Here is a 15,642-nt window from a genome sequence, read left to right on the forward strand (position 1 = left end):
CTCACCCACCACCCTGCTACGCTGTTGTCACCTCACAATAATCCTGGACGTAACAAAAAAAAAACCTGTGATACAACAACGTACACGAAATAAATAAGTTTCCTCCATCCCTACCCCACCATCCTGCCACGCTGTTGTCACCTCCAAAGATCCTGGACGTAACAAAAAAAAAAAACCTGTGATACAACAACGTACACGAAAGAAATAGTTTCCTCCATCCCTACCCCACCACCCTGCCCGGCTGTTGTCACCTCCAAAGATCCTGGACATAACAAAAAAAACCAGTGATACAACAACGTACACGAAAGAAATAATTTTCCTCCATCCCTACCCCACCACCCTGCCCGGCTGTTGTCACCTCCAAAGATCCTGAACGTAACCAAAAAAACTTGTGATACAACAACGTACACGAAATAAATACATTCCCACAAGACCTGTAACATTAATTCTTTTGTATTGTGATATTTTAGTTGTTTTTTTTTTTCACGCCCACGATCTTTCGACTTACTTAATTAAAAAAAAACAGCGAGCATCACGTATTACAGGATTAATACGCTAAGGCTTTATGTATTTACGTAACATTATAATTTCACTACCGAAAGTTTGGCAGGGTTTTACTTATTTTTTTCCACGTAATAACCGAAACGATCGAGGCATTCGTCACGTCGCTTCGTGACACAAGCTTCTCGGTGCCTTCTTCGAAAGAAGAAGAAGAAGTTAGCCGCCAGTGAACAGAGGTACAGGGCCAGCGCCTGGGATATTCCCTCTCCCTCACGACGCCGCTGTGAGGCGGGTGCACTAATCGCGCGTAGTAAGGGGCGCTGGCCCTATATCTCTCACTTGAGGTTAACCTCTTCGAAGAAGGCATCTAGAAGCTTGTGCTACGAAATGACAAATGCCTCGATCGTTTTGACGATAATGTAGAAAAATAAGTAAGACCATTTTGGCGATGAAATTATGTTATGTAAATTTGTGTTTTTTTATAGCCCATCAAGGGTTGGGAAAAAAACAGCCCTCGTATATTCAGGATCATGTCCTCAGGATCAAATGATAAACTGGGATACGTGATGTGGAATAATTACCCGTACACAGTGTTTCACTCTAACAACCCCCCCCCCTTTTTTTGTTTCCTCCAAACCCCCCCCCCCCCCCCCCCCCCCACAGTCCAACATTCACACACGATCGATCCGAACTATCAGTTCTGACTTAAATCAGTCGGAACTGCCGTGTGTGGGCGAGGACGGTGGACTTATCAGTCGGAAATCACGGACTGACGAACTGATGGCTTTCCCATGAAATCGGTATGTTGGTTCGAGAGCCTTCAGTCCGAAATGCCGTGTGTGGGAAAAGCGTTTCGCCGGTCCAAACAATCAGTCCATCAGCTGAATATCGTGGCAGACATCTTTGTCAAAACTCTTAGGTTGCTTTGCTATTCCACAACCCCCCCCCCCCCACCCCCCATTTTTCTAACTAAAAGTGAAACTGCAACTGCAACATCATAACTTTCTTCCATTATTATTATTATTATTATTATTATTATTATTATACGATGAAACGATACACAGCAACAGCAACCACAAGACTTATCGTAAGTCGGAAAGGCTTCAGTTGAGTTCGAACTGTCAGTTCGGACTGAGCAGTTTTGGACTGGCCTTTAGTTTGCAGTACTGAGAAAATGGCACACTATTGACGAACTGATACTTACCGGCTTGTTAACATTAAAAATTAGTCACAGTGTGCGTATGTATATATTAGTTTGCGATACTTCTGTGACAATACCACGGCTTAATGACAGTGTCTGCTGACAACTTATGCTACATACAAGGAAAGAAAAGATGGCTAGTAAACGAGAGTATTCCCTAGTGTTGGTTAATTGAAAGATTCTTCAAGCGGGCCGTACGCGGTTATCACTTGCCTAGAGCTATACCTAGTTGTTCAGGCAGGAACCCAGCAAGCCTGAGTGATCCGATCACTCATCTGCTCTCCGGATAGGGTTTGTTTCCCGGTGAGGTAAAACCATAGCCGAGTGGGAAAACGTGGTTGACGTCGTCTCTTGACGCGTATATAATTAACGTGAGGTTCGTAGGTTTTGATTTTAAATTTTAACACACGCGCAGATGTTTCATTGTTCATCGCATACTTATTCGATTCCTTAGGCTTCGAGTTCTAGGGAAGGTGCTATAATAATAATAATAATTTTATTTCCCCCTTTTTTACATTTTGTTAACAATATTCACTTAGTTAACCAGGAAATTTAGCACTCACGAAAGCAAGCTTGTATGTGAGTGCATCTAGTTCAAATTACATGTGGTATTTTGACAAATGTAAATATTTGTAAATGTATAATAACTGATAAATAAATATATATAAAATATAGCCTAAGAAACCTTAAGTTAGGGCTAGGAAAAATGAAATCACCTTTCCTAACGTGCAGTAAAATAGGAACAAAAAAAAAAACTATGCTTAAGTTCGATTCATGTGCATTTCGTCGACAGAAACCGACCGGCGCAAGTCGATCCTCAAAAGGTTCGCGTCCACTGGACGATTTTGATCGATTTTTCTACGATATTTCAAAAGCTCCGCTCGGACTAAATGGAATCACACGCGCGCGCCGATGCCCGAAGAAAACAAACAAACAAACGTGTCCACTCGACGCATCCCCCAGGCGTTTCGGTCCAGAATCTGAATCAATGTTTAACTACAGCCTCCCCATCCAAACAGAGGCGAAAAACAGCCCCCCCCCCCCCCCCTTTTTAACACAGTCTCCATGGCAATATTAGTTTTCATCTTCGGAGTGCAAAATGTATTGCCGATAGCCCTCGGGAGAACAGATCGCGAACTCTTCGTTGGTATTATTTTTTTCCCCCTCTACATTGTTATGTATAACATTACGAGGTCGCTTTCAGAAATGGGTCGACAGAATTCGTTTGTTCGTTTGGTGGGTTTCCATTTGCACAATTGTCACGACAGCCCCTCTGAAAAATTTTCGTTCCTAAAATTTATTGTTTTAATTTGAAATAAATGAAGTTATGCTTCTTTAGGTATGTCACGAAAAAAAATTATAAGAGTGAATTTTTACGATGCGCGCGAACCATGCAATGAAATTTTCACAGGATGTAAAAGACTATATACAAAAGAAAATATTACATACAAATAAAATTATATATATATGCTTTTATATCTTATACTTTAGTGATTGATTTTGAATACTGGTCCATATCATTGAAAACATTTATTTACTGTAATTATTAGTGATAGAAATTATGTTTATAAACGTTTTCAAGTTATTTATGTAAGTGAGGTTAGGTTATACTCCTTTAGGCACTTCATTACAAAAAAAATGATGAGAATGAATTTTTACGATGCGCAATTGACACGAAGCAAATATGTAAGATATTTTTCCAGCCAAATCACGTTGAACACATTTTTTATGTCACTGCGACAAAATTCGCGGTCGAAACTGTCTTTCCGATTTTGAAAGATTTTCTATTTTCATCACGTTACTGAAATGTGTGTAAAAATTTTTTATCACAAAATACTTGAATGATTTATTGGTGATATTATTCTTCATATATGTTTAAAGGTTTTATTTACAAAATGTATATGAGAATTTGTGCACAAGTAATGAATGAACGTTAAATTTGGAATAAACCGTCTCTGTTAAACACATTGATTAAAATTAACGTATGAATAACAATGACTATCACATGTGTGGTGCTCATATAATGGCCTAAAAAGTTTTTTTTTTACATTTATAGCGCAGTAGCAATTTTTTTTATACTTCCAACGATGTAATAGTTTCTTCTTGCTAACGCATGGCTAGATGTTCGTGAGAACGCTACTGGGACATGTCTCACACGGATAATGAAGGTAAACGCAAAGAAGGAATCTCAAAAACGTTCGTTTAAGCATGAAAACGTTACAGGCAATGGTACTCACCCTGTTGAACCCGGCGGCAAGGAAGTTCTGTGCGACTGATTCATCCTTCTCTACGAGGCTAAAATGTAAAAATTACACATTATTAAATTAAAAAAAAATAGTTAAACTATATCATTACACGCAAACATAAAGTATGTTATTAACAAGCCATGTTATTTAAACGGTGTTTATTAGCAGGCTTGGCAGACTAACTCATCAAATAAAAACTAGAAGAATAAAATTCTTATCAACACCTGGATAACATTTTACGATTCTAAGAAGGAAAACTAAGTGATATATCTAATGCATTATACCGGACACAAAATATTTTTATGTTATCTAAAAAAAAAAAACCAAGCTATATTATACAACCCCATTGGCTAAGGTATTATGATTTATGACGTGTAAAAATATTAGATCTGGGTACATGGAAATTGGTGGGAGTAATTTCGTGAAAATGGAACGGATAGGATGAACAGATGTATATATATATGTATGTATCTAGACTAAGGGCGCAGCGTACATTGTGTCGCTGCGACAACAGTTGTCGCTAGGAGCATTGTGTCGCAGCGACAACAGCTGTCGCTAGGAGCATTGTGTCGCAGCGACAACAGTTGTCGCTAGGAGCATTGTGTCGCAGCGACAACAGCTGTCGCTAGGAGCATTGTGTCGCCGCGACAACAGTTGGGAAGCTAGGAGCATTGTGTATCCGCGACAACAGCTGTCGCTAGGAGCATTGTGGCGCAGCGACAACAGTTGCCGCTAGGAGAATTGTGTCGCCGCGACTACCACGGGCGCCGGAACGACAGCTGTCGCCGCGACTACCGCGGGCGCGCCGGGACGACAGCTGTCGCCGCGACTACCGCGGGGCGCCCGGGACGACAGCTGTCGCCGCGACTACCGCGGGCGCGCCGGGACGACAGCTGTCGCCGCGACTACCGCGGGCGCGCCGGGACGACAGCTGTCGCCGCGACTACCGCGGGCGCGCCGGAACGACAGCTGTCGCCGCGACTACCGCGGGCGCGCCGGGACGACAGCTGTCGCCGCGACTACCGCGGGGCGCCCGGGACGACAGCTGTCGCCGCGACTACCGCGGGCGCGCCGGGACGACAGCTGTCGCCGCGACTACCGCGGGCGCACCGGAACGACAGCTGTCGCCGCGACTACCGCGGGCGCGCCGGGACGACAGCTGTCGCCGCGACTACCGCGGGCGCGCCGGGACGACAGCTGTCGCCGCGACTACCGCGGGCGCGCCGGGACGACAGCTGTCGCCGCGACTACCGCGGGCGCGCCGGGACGACAGCTGTCGCCGCGACTACCGCCGGGACGCACCTGCGCCTGACGACGGCGACGAGCAGCGCGCGGGAGGCGGGGCCGGCGAGGCGCGCCGCGCGGCACACGGCCTCGGGGTCGAGCAGGCGCGGCTGGCGGCAGTCCACCAGCACCAGGAGCGCGCCTCGCCGCGCCGCCAGGCAGTCGGCGGCGGCCTCGGCGGAGCGCGCCACCTGCAGGGCCAGCCCCAGGCGCTCGCCCGCCAGCCACAGCGCGTCCAGCTGCGCGTCGTCCTTGGGGAACACCAGCACCACCTGCGACCCACGTCGCCGCGACTACCCGTCAACCCCTGCTCCTCCAGCGGGCGCAACAACAACGAGTTATTTACGGGCAAAAGCCCGGCCTGGCCTCTCCACCTCCACCTCCACCTCCACCTCCTGGAACTAAACCCGCGAGGGCGTACCAAGAGCACTAGCTTTTCTTCTTTGCTACAACAACAACAACAACAACAACAACAACAACAACAACAACAACAACAACAACAACAACAGTCGAACACCTGGAGGTTTCCTCTTCGGACCAGCGGGCACCGCAGTGTCACCGCGAGACCCGCCCACTGCCGTGATGCCAGTGCAGTTTTACTGCGCATCCTGTCGCGATGTCGTCCGGATGCATGGGCGTGACGAGGCTTTACGGCCGAATATACTTATAAGAATTCTATATTATTTATGGACCGACCTTTTTCTGGGAGGCACAATTCCTGGGAAGCTCGGAAGCTCCAAGGAACTTGTAATGTTCATGAAATGGCGCATAGCATGTCAGCCTACCATTAATAAAATGTGAATCATTAAATGCTCCAGCCATATCGGCTCTTTCTTTCACGTGACACATACGGGAAAAAAAGAAGAAGAAAACTCAATTTATTCTGAAAATAATCAGGAAAATTAAAAATAAAAAAAAATGGGTGCGTGTACTTAGTACGCGCGTGAGAAGTTATAATTCTTTGGCATTATTAAAAAATAGTTTTTAATTGCATGCAAATAATTAATTACAATAAAAAAATTAAAGGGCTGGAAAAATATAGTCAACACAGTCAATAAAGTTAAGTTTAAATTTGAAAAATTAAATAAATAAATAAAATTTAGAGAATAATAAATATGACATAATTTGTACCAAATATATAAGATTCTTAATTATAAATATTTATAATTGATTTTTTAATATTTTAAAAGAAAATAAATAAATTTAATAATAAATTTTAAATTAATTTTAGTTTATTCTTTTTTAAATATTTATTATTTTCTTAATTTAATATTCACTTTTAATTTTTATCAAAACGTTTTCATTAAATTTGTTAATTTATTACTATAAATATTTATTTTTATTCAATCTAATAATAAATAAAAAAATAATATTTTAATTTGATGTTCGATTTTAATTTTTATCACAAGTTTTTTACTATCTAAATGTTTTATTAAATTTATTTCTTTATTTTGTAAATATTAAATAAATAATAAATATTTAACATTAATAATTTAATAATATTTAGTAATAATTATATTAAATATAATATTTTAATTTATATCAATAAATAATACATACGGATAGTTAACCTCAATTATATTGGAGCACTTGAAAAAGTATATAAGCACAATTTTTTTACGAATATTTACGAATAGTAAATAATATTAATCAAAATATTTAATTTAAATCACTACTGAATATAATTTATTAGCACATATATAATTCGCACTTGTATGAAACTAAAACACGTTTTGTGAATGTAGAAACTATAAACATGTGGATAAATATTATAAATATGAAAACAGTGATCAGAAGCGACGAGCGTGCCAACATGCGCGACTAATAGAGGTTCTATTTCTATTTTGTTGGTAGCTTTTTTTCGGGACTTAATGATCGGTTTAGCGGGCAGCTTCAACCTGTTAATTTTGTGTTACAGTGATGCGCGCGCATATTTAAATTTCACTCTCATCATTTTTTCATAACGCGCCTAAAGAGGTATAATTTCAAAAAAAATTTAGAGCATACTTCTTATCCATTCTGTGTGTACATCAAATCTGTGAAATAAACTACACATTGTTCTAAAACATTGAAAAGGTATAAAGTCCTGGATAGAGTTTCTTGCAGTCTAATATTGTCCGATGTTTTAGGGGTTTAAGACACTTTATCTTGGATCAGGTCACACGTTAGAGTACACGCACCCATTACATATTCTGGAAAGCTCTACGGGACTTGTATTACACGTTTATATTAATACTAGCTGAAGTGACCGGCGTTGCCCGGGCTAAACACATCATAATAATATAAGGAACACCACTGCTGATTTTCAAGTCTGTAGGACGTACACTTGAAAAAAAATTGTTTGTCTTTAAAGTATGTTTACGGACGATAGTTAAATGTGACAACGTCATAACAAAACATTGATGAAATGATTGCATACTTTTATGAATAAAATTGAATCATTTTTATTGAATTATCACTGTTTTGTATGGATACAAAGAAGGAGTGAAAAAATCTACAATTTAATTGATAAATTTACTTTTATTTGCACTCATTAATTCAAATATGTTTATTACTTTAACGAAGAAATTATTTTAACTATAACTTTTATACATTCTTGCTTTTTAACTTCTTCCACCCTGTGTTATTCTGTTAAGGATAGGACGATGATAGGAAAAGTAGGAAACGAATGGGAGTGTTTCAAGTTTAATGTGCCTCAAAAAAGTCAAATCGATGGTTGTTCCAATCGAGTGGAAGAGAGATAGATGCGGCGCAAGCGTACAATGAGCGTAACGGGACACAGCGTAACGGGGCAGTGTGAGTAACGGGACACTTTTTCGTGCGTGCAGCCGGCGTTCATTGATTTATTAGACGTTGTCACGTCAAAAAGGGGAAATTTCGAATTTAAAGTCCCATTGATTGCACGGTCTCGGTGCGTCAAGGCTACGTATCAGCAAACTCGGGACGACAATCTTCAGCTTCATATTGTGGGAAGGCAGGTAACCCTTAGGCAAGACGGGACGAATAGCATCAAACGATAGCGCGTTACCAATTCAATGCAACGCCATCCATTGACGAAGTTCTAAACTGAACTGTTATCAGCGCCTTTAGTTCGCTGGCAGGAGCCAGCGTCACTAAGCGGATGGGTTTCGCATGGGTTACATACACATTACTGATAAGTACTGAAAGACTAGTTACCCCTTTTTTTTTGACGTGATAACGTCTAATAAATCGATGAACGCCGGCTGCACGCACGAAAAAGTGTCCTGTAACGCACATTGTCCCGTTACGCGGTGTCCCGTTAGGCTCATTGTACGCTTGCGCCGCATCTATCTCTCTTCCACTCCATTGGAACAACGATCGATTTGACTTTTTCGAGGCACATTAAACTTGAAACACTCCCATTCGTTTCCTACTTTTCCTATCATCGTCCTATCCTTAACAGAATAACACAGATTGGAAGAAGTTAAATAGCAAACACGTATAAAAGTTATAGTTAAAATAATCTGTTCGTTAAAGTAATAAACATATTTGAATTAATGAGTGCAAATAAAAGTAAATGTATGTATCAATTAAATTGTAGATTTCATTTCACTCCTTCTTTGTATCCATACAAAATAGTGATAATTCAATAAAAATGATTCAATTTTATTCATAAAAGTATGCAATATTTCATGAATATTTTGTTATGACGTTGTCATGTTAAACATTCGTCCGTAAACCGACTTTACAGAAAAACAATTTTTTAAAATAAAAATCTACAGTTTCTCTGAGCTTGATGAAATTTGCACAATTGACCTCCATGACAAGAGGGGGAAAAAAGTTAAATTTAAAAATGTGTATTCAAGAAAAAAATTTACATTACTATTGACACTAACACCACTGGCATATGCGAGCCTACAATAGTAGACATAGTCGAAGTAGCTTCTCACACAGTAACATGGTGTCTTTCACAGATATTTTTGCCAATTTTTTTTTTTCAATTATTTCAGTGGAGGGGGGAGGGGTAAAGCAGGGCCGGCGCGTCCACACAGGCGAACCAGGCAACCGCCTAGGGCGCCAAGTAGCTGGGGGCGGCGCAGCACGACACATAACAGCTCATATAATATGTTTAACGATTATTGAAACTAGATGAAAATGGATTTTTGTAACAGTTTGGAATGTTTATATTGATATAAGTAATTATTTAAAGTCCACGGTGACCTGTTTATGATTTGTAATAAGTAAAAAAAAGTAAAACAAAAAAAAAAACACAAGCCTGCACATATTTGATTGTTGACAAAAATCTTAGGCTTACGTGATGTATTTTGAGGCAAGGAAAAAAAAATTTTTTGGGGTGTCCGGCCGGGTGGTTGGGGGGGGGGGGGGGGGGTTGGGGGTGGAATTAAGGTTTTTTCGCCTAGGGCGCAAATTTACCTTGCACCGGCCCTGGGGTAAAGGGACATCACCCTACCCCTTCCCCCTCCTCCCCCCTCACCAACTGACGTCTAAGGCTGGGTTCACAATTAAAAAAATTAAGCGAGTGCATAGCAAGCCATGCACACGACCTGTGCACACGACCTGTGTGAACTGCGAAATTGGTTCACAATTGAATTCTTACTGTTAATTTCAGCCAATGAAATTTCGCGAACTCTGCGACATCTGTTTGCAGTGTTAGTAAATAAACATATAAACTTTCAAAATAACGATAATACTATTTTTATCTCGACATTTTATTACCACAATATGGTTAATAAATATAAACATATTTCTAGTCCCGCCAAAAAAACACCCTGCTGTTCTCTCATTGGCTGTTGTGCCATGCGTACGCGACCGAAATAAAATATATTCATTTCACTCCTATGCGCACGACCTCGCTCCCATGCACACGACCAACTTTCTGCTATTGTGAATCGTTAGGTTAGGAAACATGGCGTTCATATCCTGTGCACACGACCTACTGTTACTGTTACTGTTATTTTTTTCAATTGTGAACCCAGCCTAACAATCTCGGATCGTCCTCGCTGTGACGCCGCGTGAGTCCGTAGCTGCCGGCGACTGTGGTTCTGTGGTCCGGCGAGGGTTGCGGGGAGAGAGGATGAAGAGGAGAAGGTTGTGGGGGTGGGGGGGGGATAATTAGCAATCTGCCTCGTCGGGCCACCCGCGCGGACTGACGGGCCCTGATGACCTCCCGTCGCCGCCGGCAGACGAGACCCCAGGCGCCTGCCGCGGGCAAGGCAGAGCCGATCACAGGCCGTCAGGCGTGCCGGCCCGCGACCAGAGAAACAAGACTTCACAATCCCCCCCCCCCCCCCACCCCCCACACACCTCCTTTTTCTTTAGCGGGTTTCCAGGGTATAGTTTCCTTGATGATGTAATCTCACTTACCTCCTTTCCATTTGACGAGGTAGAAAAATATTATATATATATATTATTTATTATAATTATTTGAGTGCCTACTAACAGTCAGAGCCTTTAACAGGTGGGCACTTAACAATTCAATACTAATATTATAAATGCGAAAGTAACTCTGTCTGTCTGTCTCTTTGTCTGTTTGTTTGTTTGTTACCTTTTCCCGGCTGAACGGCTGAACGGATCGTAATGAAATTTGGCAAGGAGATAGATTATATCCTGGGGATGGAAATAGGCTATCTTTTGTCTAAAAAAAAAAAAATAATCTTTAAACGGGTTAAAAAAAATATCTTAATTTTATGTAATGTGTGTCATAGATATACAAACTGTTAGTGTCATTCCTCTATGCCTGCCGAGCAATAGCTTTCAAGCCATTACGTTAGGTTTTTCTATTGTAAGGAACTAAGTAGAGAGTAAGAAAAAAATAAAGATCTTGACAGTTTGTAGTGTCGCCATATTTGTTTCAATTTTCAATACCATTTTTGTATATTACAATTTAAATTGCAGAAAAAAAATCATGTTTCATAAATACATAAATAGTGAGTGTGTGTCATTTCTCTATGTCCACGAGGTCTCGCCGCGTCAATTTTCTCCTTGGGGCGAACCCGTCCGCTTACTTAAATAAACAGCTTTTATCGTTGAATGATTTCATGATTTATTTCATGAAAATCTGCTCTCATAAAAAAGTAAGTTTTATAGACATTCAATAGGTCTCTCTCTCTCTCTCTCTCTCTCTCTCTCTCTGAAGATCAATCTATGAATCGTTACAAATTTATTTCCTTTATTTTTTTAGTTTGATTTGATACAATATGATTTCACTAAAAATCAATTTCTACCCCTTCCTATTTTCATTTCCACATTACGAAGTTTCACTTCTTCCGCGCGGAGGGACTCCACGCAATATTTTTGCATGCAATTAAAAACTATTTTTTAATGATGCCAAAGAAGTATAACTTCTCATGCGCGTTCCTAAGTACACGCACCCATTTTTTAAATTTAATTTCTTCTATATATATTTTTTCTCCCTACCTAGGGCACTCGTAATTCTTTTAAATTTCACGTGTATGTTTTCAATGTCATTCGAGTTGTACAATTTTTTTTTGTCAAATTGGTCATTATTTATACTTTGTTTCATTTTGGAAGCATACATATTTTAGGTATTATGACAAATAAAAAAAATTAGTTACACTAACATTCTTAGGTTTTTATTGTGTGGATAGTTTCAAGTTTAATATATTATAGGTATATAAATTCTTAAACTTATAAATTTCTTCGAAATTTATTCATAGGCTGGTAGGCCCTACTTATTTTTTCTATGGCCAATATTGTTATTTTTTTTACAGTACCTACTTATTTGCAAGGAGTTTGGTTTAGTGTTTATAATTTATCTGCTGAGCGTCAAGAGTCTTAGGGCTGCTGAGACCGAAGACCAGAAATATTTATCTATTATGTAATATATTGTTGAAAAATTTGAATTTTACTATTTCAGGTAGGTTGATTTTTTTATTAATTATAATAGTTACGTGTAATTGCCATCTTCCTTTATTTCATATTAAACATTATGTTTGGTTGAGTGTGAGATAATTTTATTTATGTATGTTTTAATTTCATTTATTTTCTTTTATATATATATATATATATATATATATATATATATTCTTACCTACCTACTTCTATTAAATTTCAGGTGGATGTTAACATTTTCATTCCAGTTGAATAATTTTTTTTGTCAAATTAGTTGTTATTTATACTTTTTGTTTCATTTTGGACTATGTTTTTTTTTAACTTAATTCAAAGATTTGTGGTGTGTACAGGGAGTGATATCTCTATTAATTTCTATACTCCTTTGGATAAGCGGAATATGGCCACCACAGTTTTACATATAAACAAATCCTACAAATGTTTTAAACATTATGACAAATAAAAAATAGTTTCACTAACATCCTTAGTTTTTATTTGTGTGTATAGTTTGAAGTTTAATATTATGTATGTACGTAAATTCTTAAACATAGAGTTATTTATTAATTTATTTAGAAAATTATTCATAGGTAGGTAATAAGTATTTTTATTTGTCAATATTGTTATTATGGTAGATAGGAGTACAGTAAATGCCTACATTCTTATATTCCTTTATATCTCTTTCGATTTGGAGTGTTTCCGTGCCATTCGGGGTCCTCAACATCACAACCCCACCCCCCACCCCCAGGTGGTTAAAGCCCCAAAATTTCGAAAGTTTAAAAATTTTTCAAAATCTTTCTCTTTCGATTTTAAGTGTTGTCGAGCCATTCAGGGTTCTCAAACCCCCCGCCCCCCTCTGGGAAAAAGCCCCAAAATTTCGATAATTTTAAGAATTTCAAATATCATTTCTTTCGAGATGGAGTGTTCCGAAACATTCCAGGTCCTGAACCTCCACCCCCCCCCCCCCCTTTTCACAAAAGTGAAAGCCACAAAATTTCTAAAAATGGGAGGAAATTGTATTAAAATTAAGTCATTACGAACTAAAGTGTCCGGGGCATGGTGGAACTTTTACCCAAAGTCGACTTACCACCCAATTTTGAGGGAGGGGGGGAGTGCAAAACCCCAAAATTACGAAAAATTTCTTTAATTTAAGTATACTTTATTACTATTTAGAGTGTTTCCGAGCCATTCGGGGTCCTCAAACTACCCTCCCCCCACAAGGAGTCAAAGACCCAATAATAAAAAATTTACCAAAATTTCGAAAACCTATTCTCTTTCGATTTGGAGTGTTGACGAGCCATTCGGGGTCCTCAAAATCACTCCCCCCCCCCCCTCTCGGGGGTCAAAGCCCCAAAATTTAGAAAATTTCAAAATCATTCTCTTTCGATTTTTAGTGTTTCCCTGCCATTCAGGGTCCTCAAAATCACCCCTCCCCCTCTGGGGACAAAGCCCAAAAATCTCGAAAATTTCAGGAATTTCAAATATCATTTCTTTCGAGATGGAGTGTTCCAAACCATTCGAAGTCCTGAACATCCACTTTCCGCAAAAGTGAAAGCCCCAAAATTTCGAAATATAAGAATATATATATAATTGGTAGAGACCGGAAAAATTCGCGAATTCATTTCGCGATAAGCTAAAATACAAATAGTTATACCTCAGTGCTGCCTCTGCTATTGGCTCACAACTCACCTGAATGACGCTGGGCCAATGAGAAACACCCAACCAAAGCCTTATTGAATCACAGGCTGCTACGTTGGGACGTCTCACAAGACAGCAGCCAATGAGTGGGTGACATTTGACCGAGTGTACGTAGAACTGTGGAGTTCATCATAGAGGTCATTGAACCCGCGAATTTTTCCGGTCCCTAATAATTGGATGTTGGCATGTATGACGTCGATAAACTCTTACACCGTTTGACCGATCGCCATGAAATTTGGCACATCGAAGTGTTTTTATCATGAAGAAGGTTTTTATGCTATCCATTTTTTTGTAACTCGCCGCTAGATGGCGCTGTAGCGCATCAACTTCTAAACCTTTCAACCGATCGCCATGGGTAAACAGAAAATCATAGGTCACAGATACACAAACAGTAATTATGTGTCATTTCTTAATTTCCAACACACTGGACATATCGCTATCCATTTTGCTGCAACTCGCGGACAATATATCACCCGGTGTTCATCCCGGGCAAAGCCGGGTACTGCAGCTAGTATTACAAAAAAAAAATAAAAATAACATACACAAAACACAATAATAACACAACAATAAAATGGAACAACACAAACATAAACACATGACAAAAGACACTTAAAAAAATATAATAACTAAATTTGTCAATTTTAAATTAATTCATTATCAATGAAATAACAATAATACATTATTTACGTCAGAAATTATCTTAACTGCAAGAAAATTAGGAATTCAAAATGTCTTTCATTTATAATTTTTGCCCTTTTAAAAGGGTCTAAATCTTTCAAAATATCATTACAATTATCAGTACACCGTTTTGATAGCTCATTTTTTGTGTGATACGTTCGAAAAGGTCGTATTGTTCTGTGATTGAATGAAACACGCATCTATTTCATTTTTAACATGACCCCTTTTACAAATTAAGAGGTGCTGTAACGAGAACGTTGAATAAGAGAAGGTAGTCTAATGAATGTTGACTAATCATTGCCAATATCTCAACTTAAGTTTGATTTGATAAGAATATATATTTTTTAATTTTGAAGATATTTTTACAACCATTCAGGGAGTAAAAGTGACTATAGATTATGAGAATAAATTATCCATGTTTATAAATCATACTACGTGACTTACATACCGTTTGATTAGCTTCAGAGACATTAATTTTATAACAAAACTAAACTGACCGCCTCTTCACACCGTTTGTGGTTGAATATATAAAAAATGGTAGATGTAAAAAAATGCTATGAAATAATATAATAAACTTTATTCTTGCTTATCTTCTTACATCCAGCTTAATTTACATGGATATATGATTTCTTTTTATCAGCACTAACGTACCCCCGATTTACTGCATTTGAGGTCAAATTTCGAAAATGGAGAAAGATCCTTACATAATTAATTATTTGAGTTATTAATTCTCAGTTTATTACATCCAGCTTTATTTACTATGATAAGAAACACGGGCAAGAAATTTAACGTAAAATTCTTTTAAATAATGCCGACCGTTGCGAATATTCAAAAATTGTGTTTTCAACTACATTTCTGGACGCGAATCACACGTAGTTTCCGCACCCGCCGCTAGAACTCGCTGCCGGAGCAGCTACGTCGACTATCGAATAATTTGATTAGCAGACCGAAATTTTAAACCGTATAATGAAATGGCCATTGGCTGCCATAGACTTTGCAGGGGCCTTCCTCGGAAAATTTTACAAATGGTTTTGCTAATATGTCTTAAGATATTTTTTATATTCTATCCTGATTATTTATCCCCAGGTTAGTTCTATAAATGCTCAAGGTCAAATTTCCCGTTTAATCACACAATTATACGTGGCAAAAAAAAAAATCTTTGAAATTTTTTCTAATATGAAATCATGAATTGGAATAGTTATTTAC

The 15,642-nt window shown here is 38.9% G+C and overlaps 1 protein-coding gene across 3 annotated transcripts in view; it reads right to left on the minus strand.

The window, feature by feature from the left end:
- The window catches only part of LOC134539962 (high affinity cAMP-specific and IBMX-insensitive 3',5'-cyclic phosphodiesterase 8-like), a 240,847-nt gene that overhangs the window by 35,819 nt on the left and 189,386 nt on the right, over nt 1-15,642 (minus strand). For all 3 annotated transcript variants that reach the window (XM_063382353.1, XM_063382352.1, XM_063382354.1), the window contains 2 exons: nt 5,251-5,504; nt 3,940-3,997 (listed from right to left, as the gene is read on the minus strand). In XM_063382353.1, the coding sequence (XP_063238423.1) occupies nt 3,940-3,997; nt 5,251-5,504 (312 nt within the window). The remainder of the gene's footprint in view (nt 1-3,939; nt 3,998-5,250; nt 5,505-15,642) is intronic.

The sequence above is a fragment of the Bacillus rossius genome, chromosome 16 (genome assembly GCF_032445375.1).
Source record: "Bacillus rossius redtenbacheri isolate Brsri chromosome 16, Brsri_v3, whole genome shotgun sequence".
Lineage (NCBI taxonomy): Eukaryota > Metazoa > Arthropoda > Insecta > Phasmatodea > Bacillidae > Bacillus > Bacillus rossius.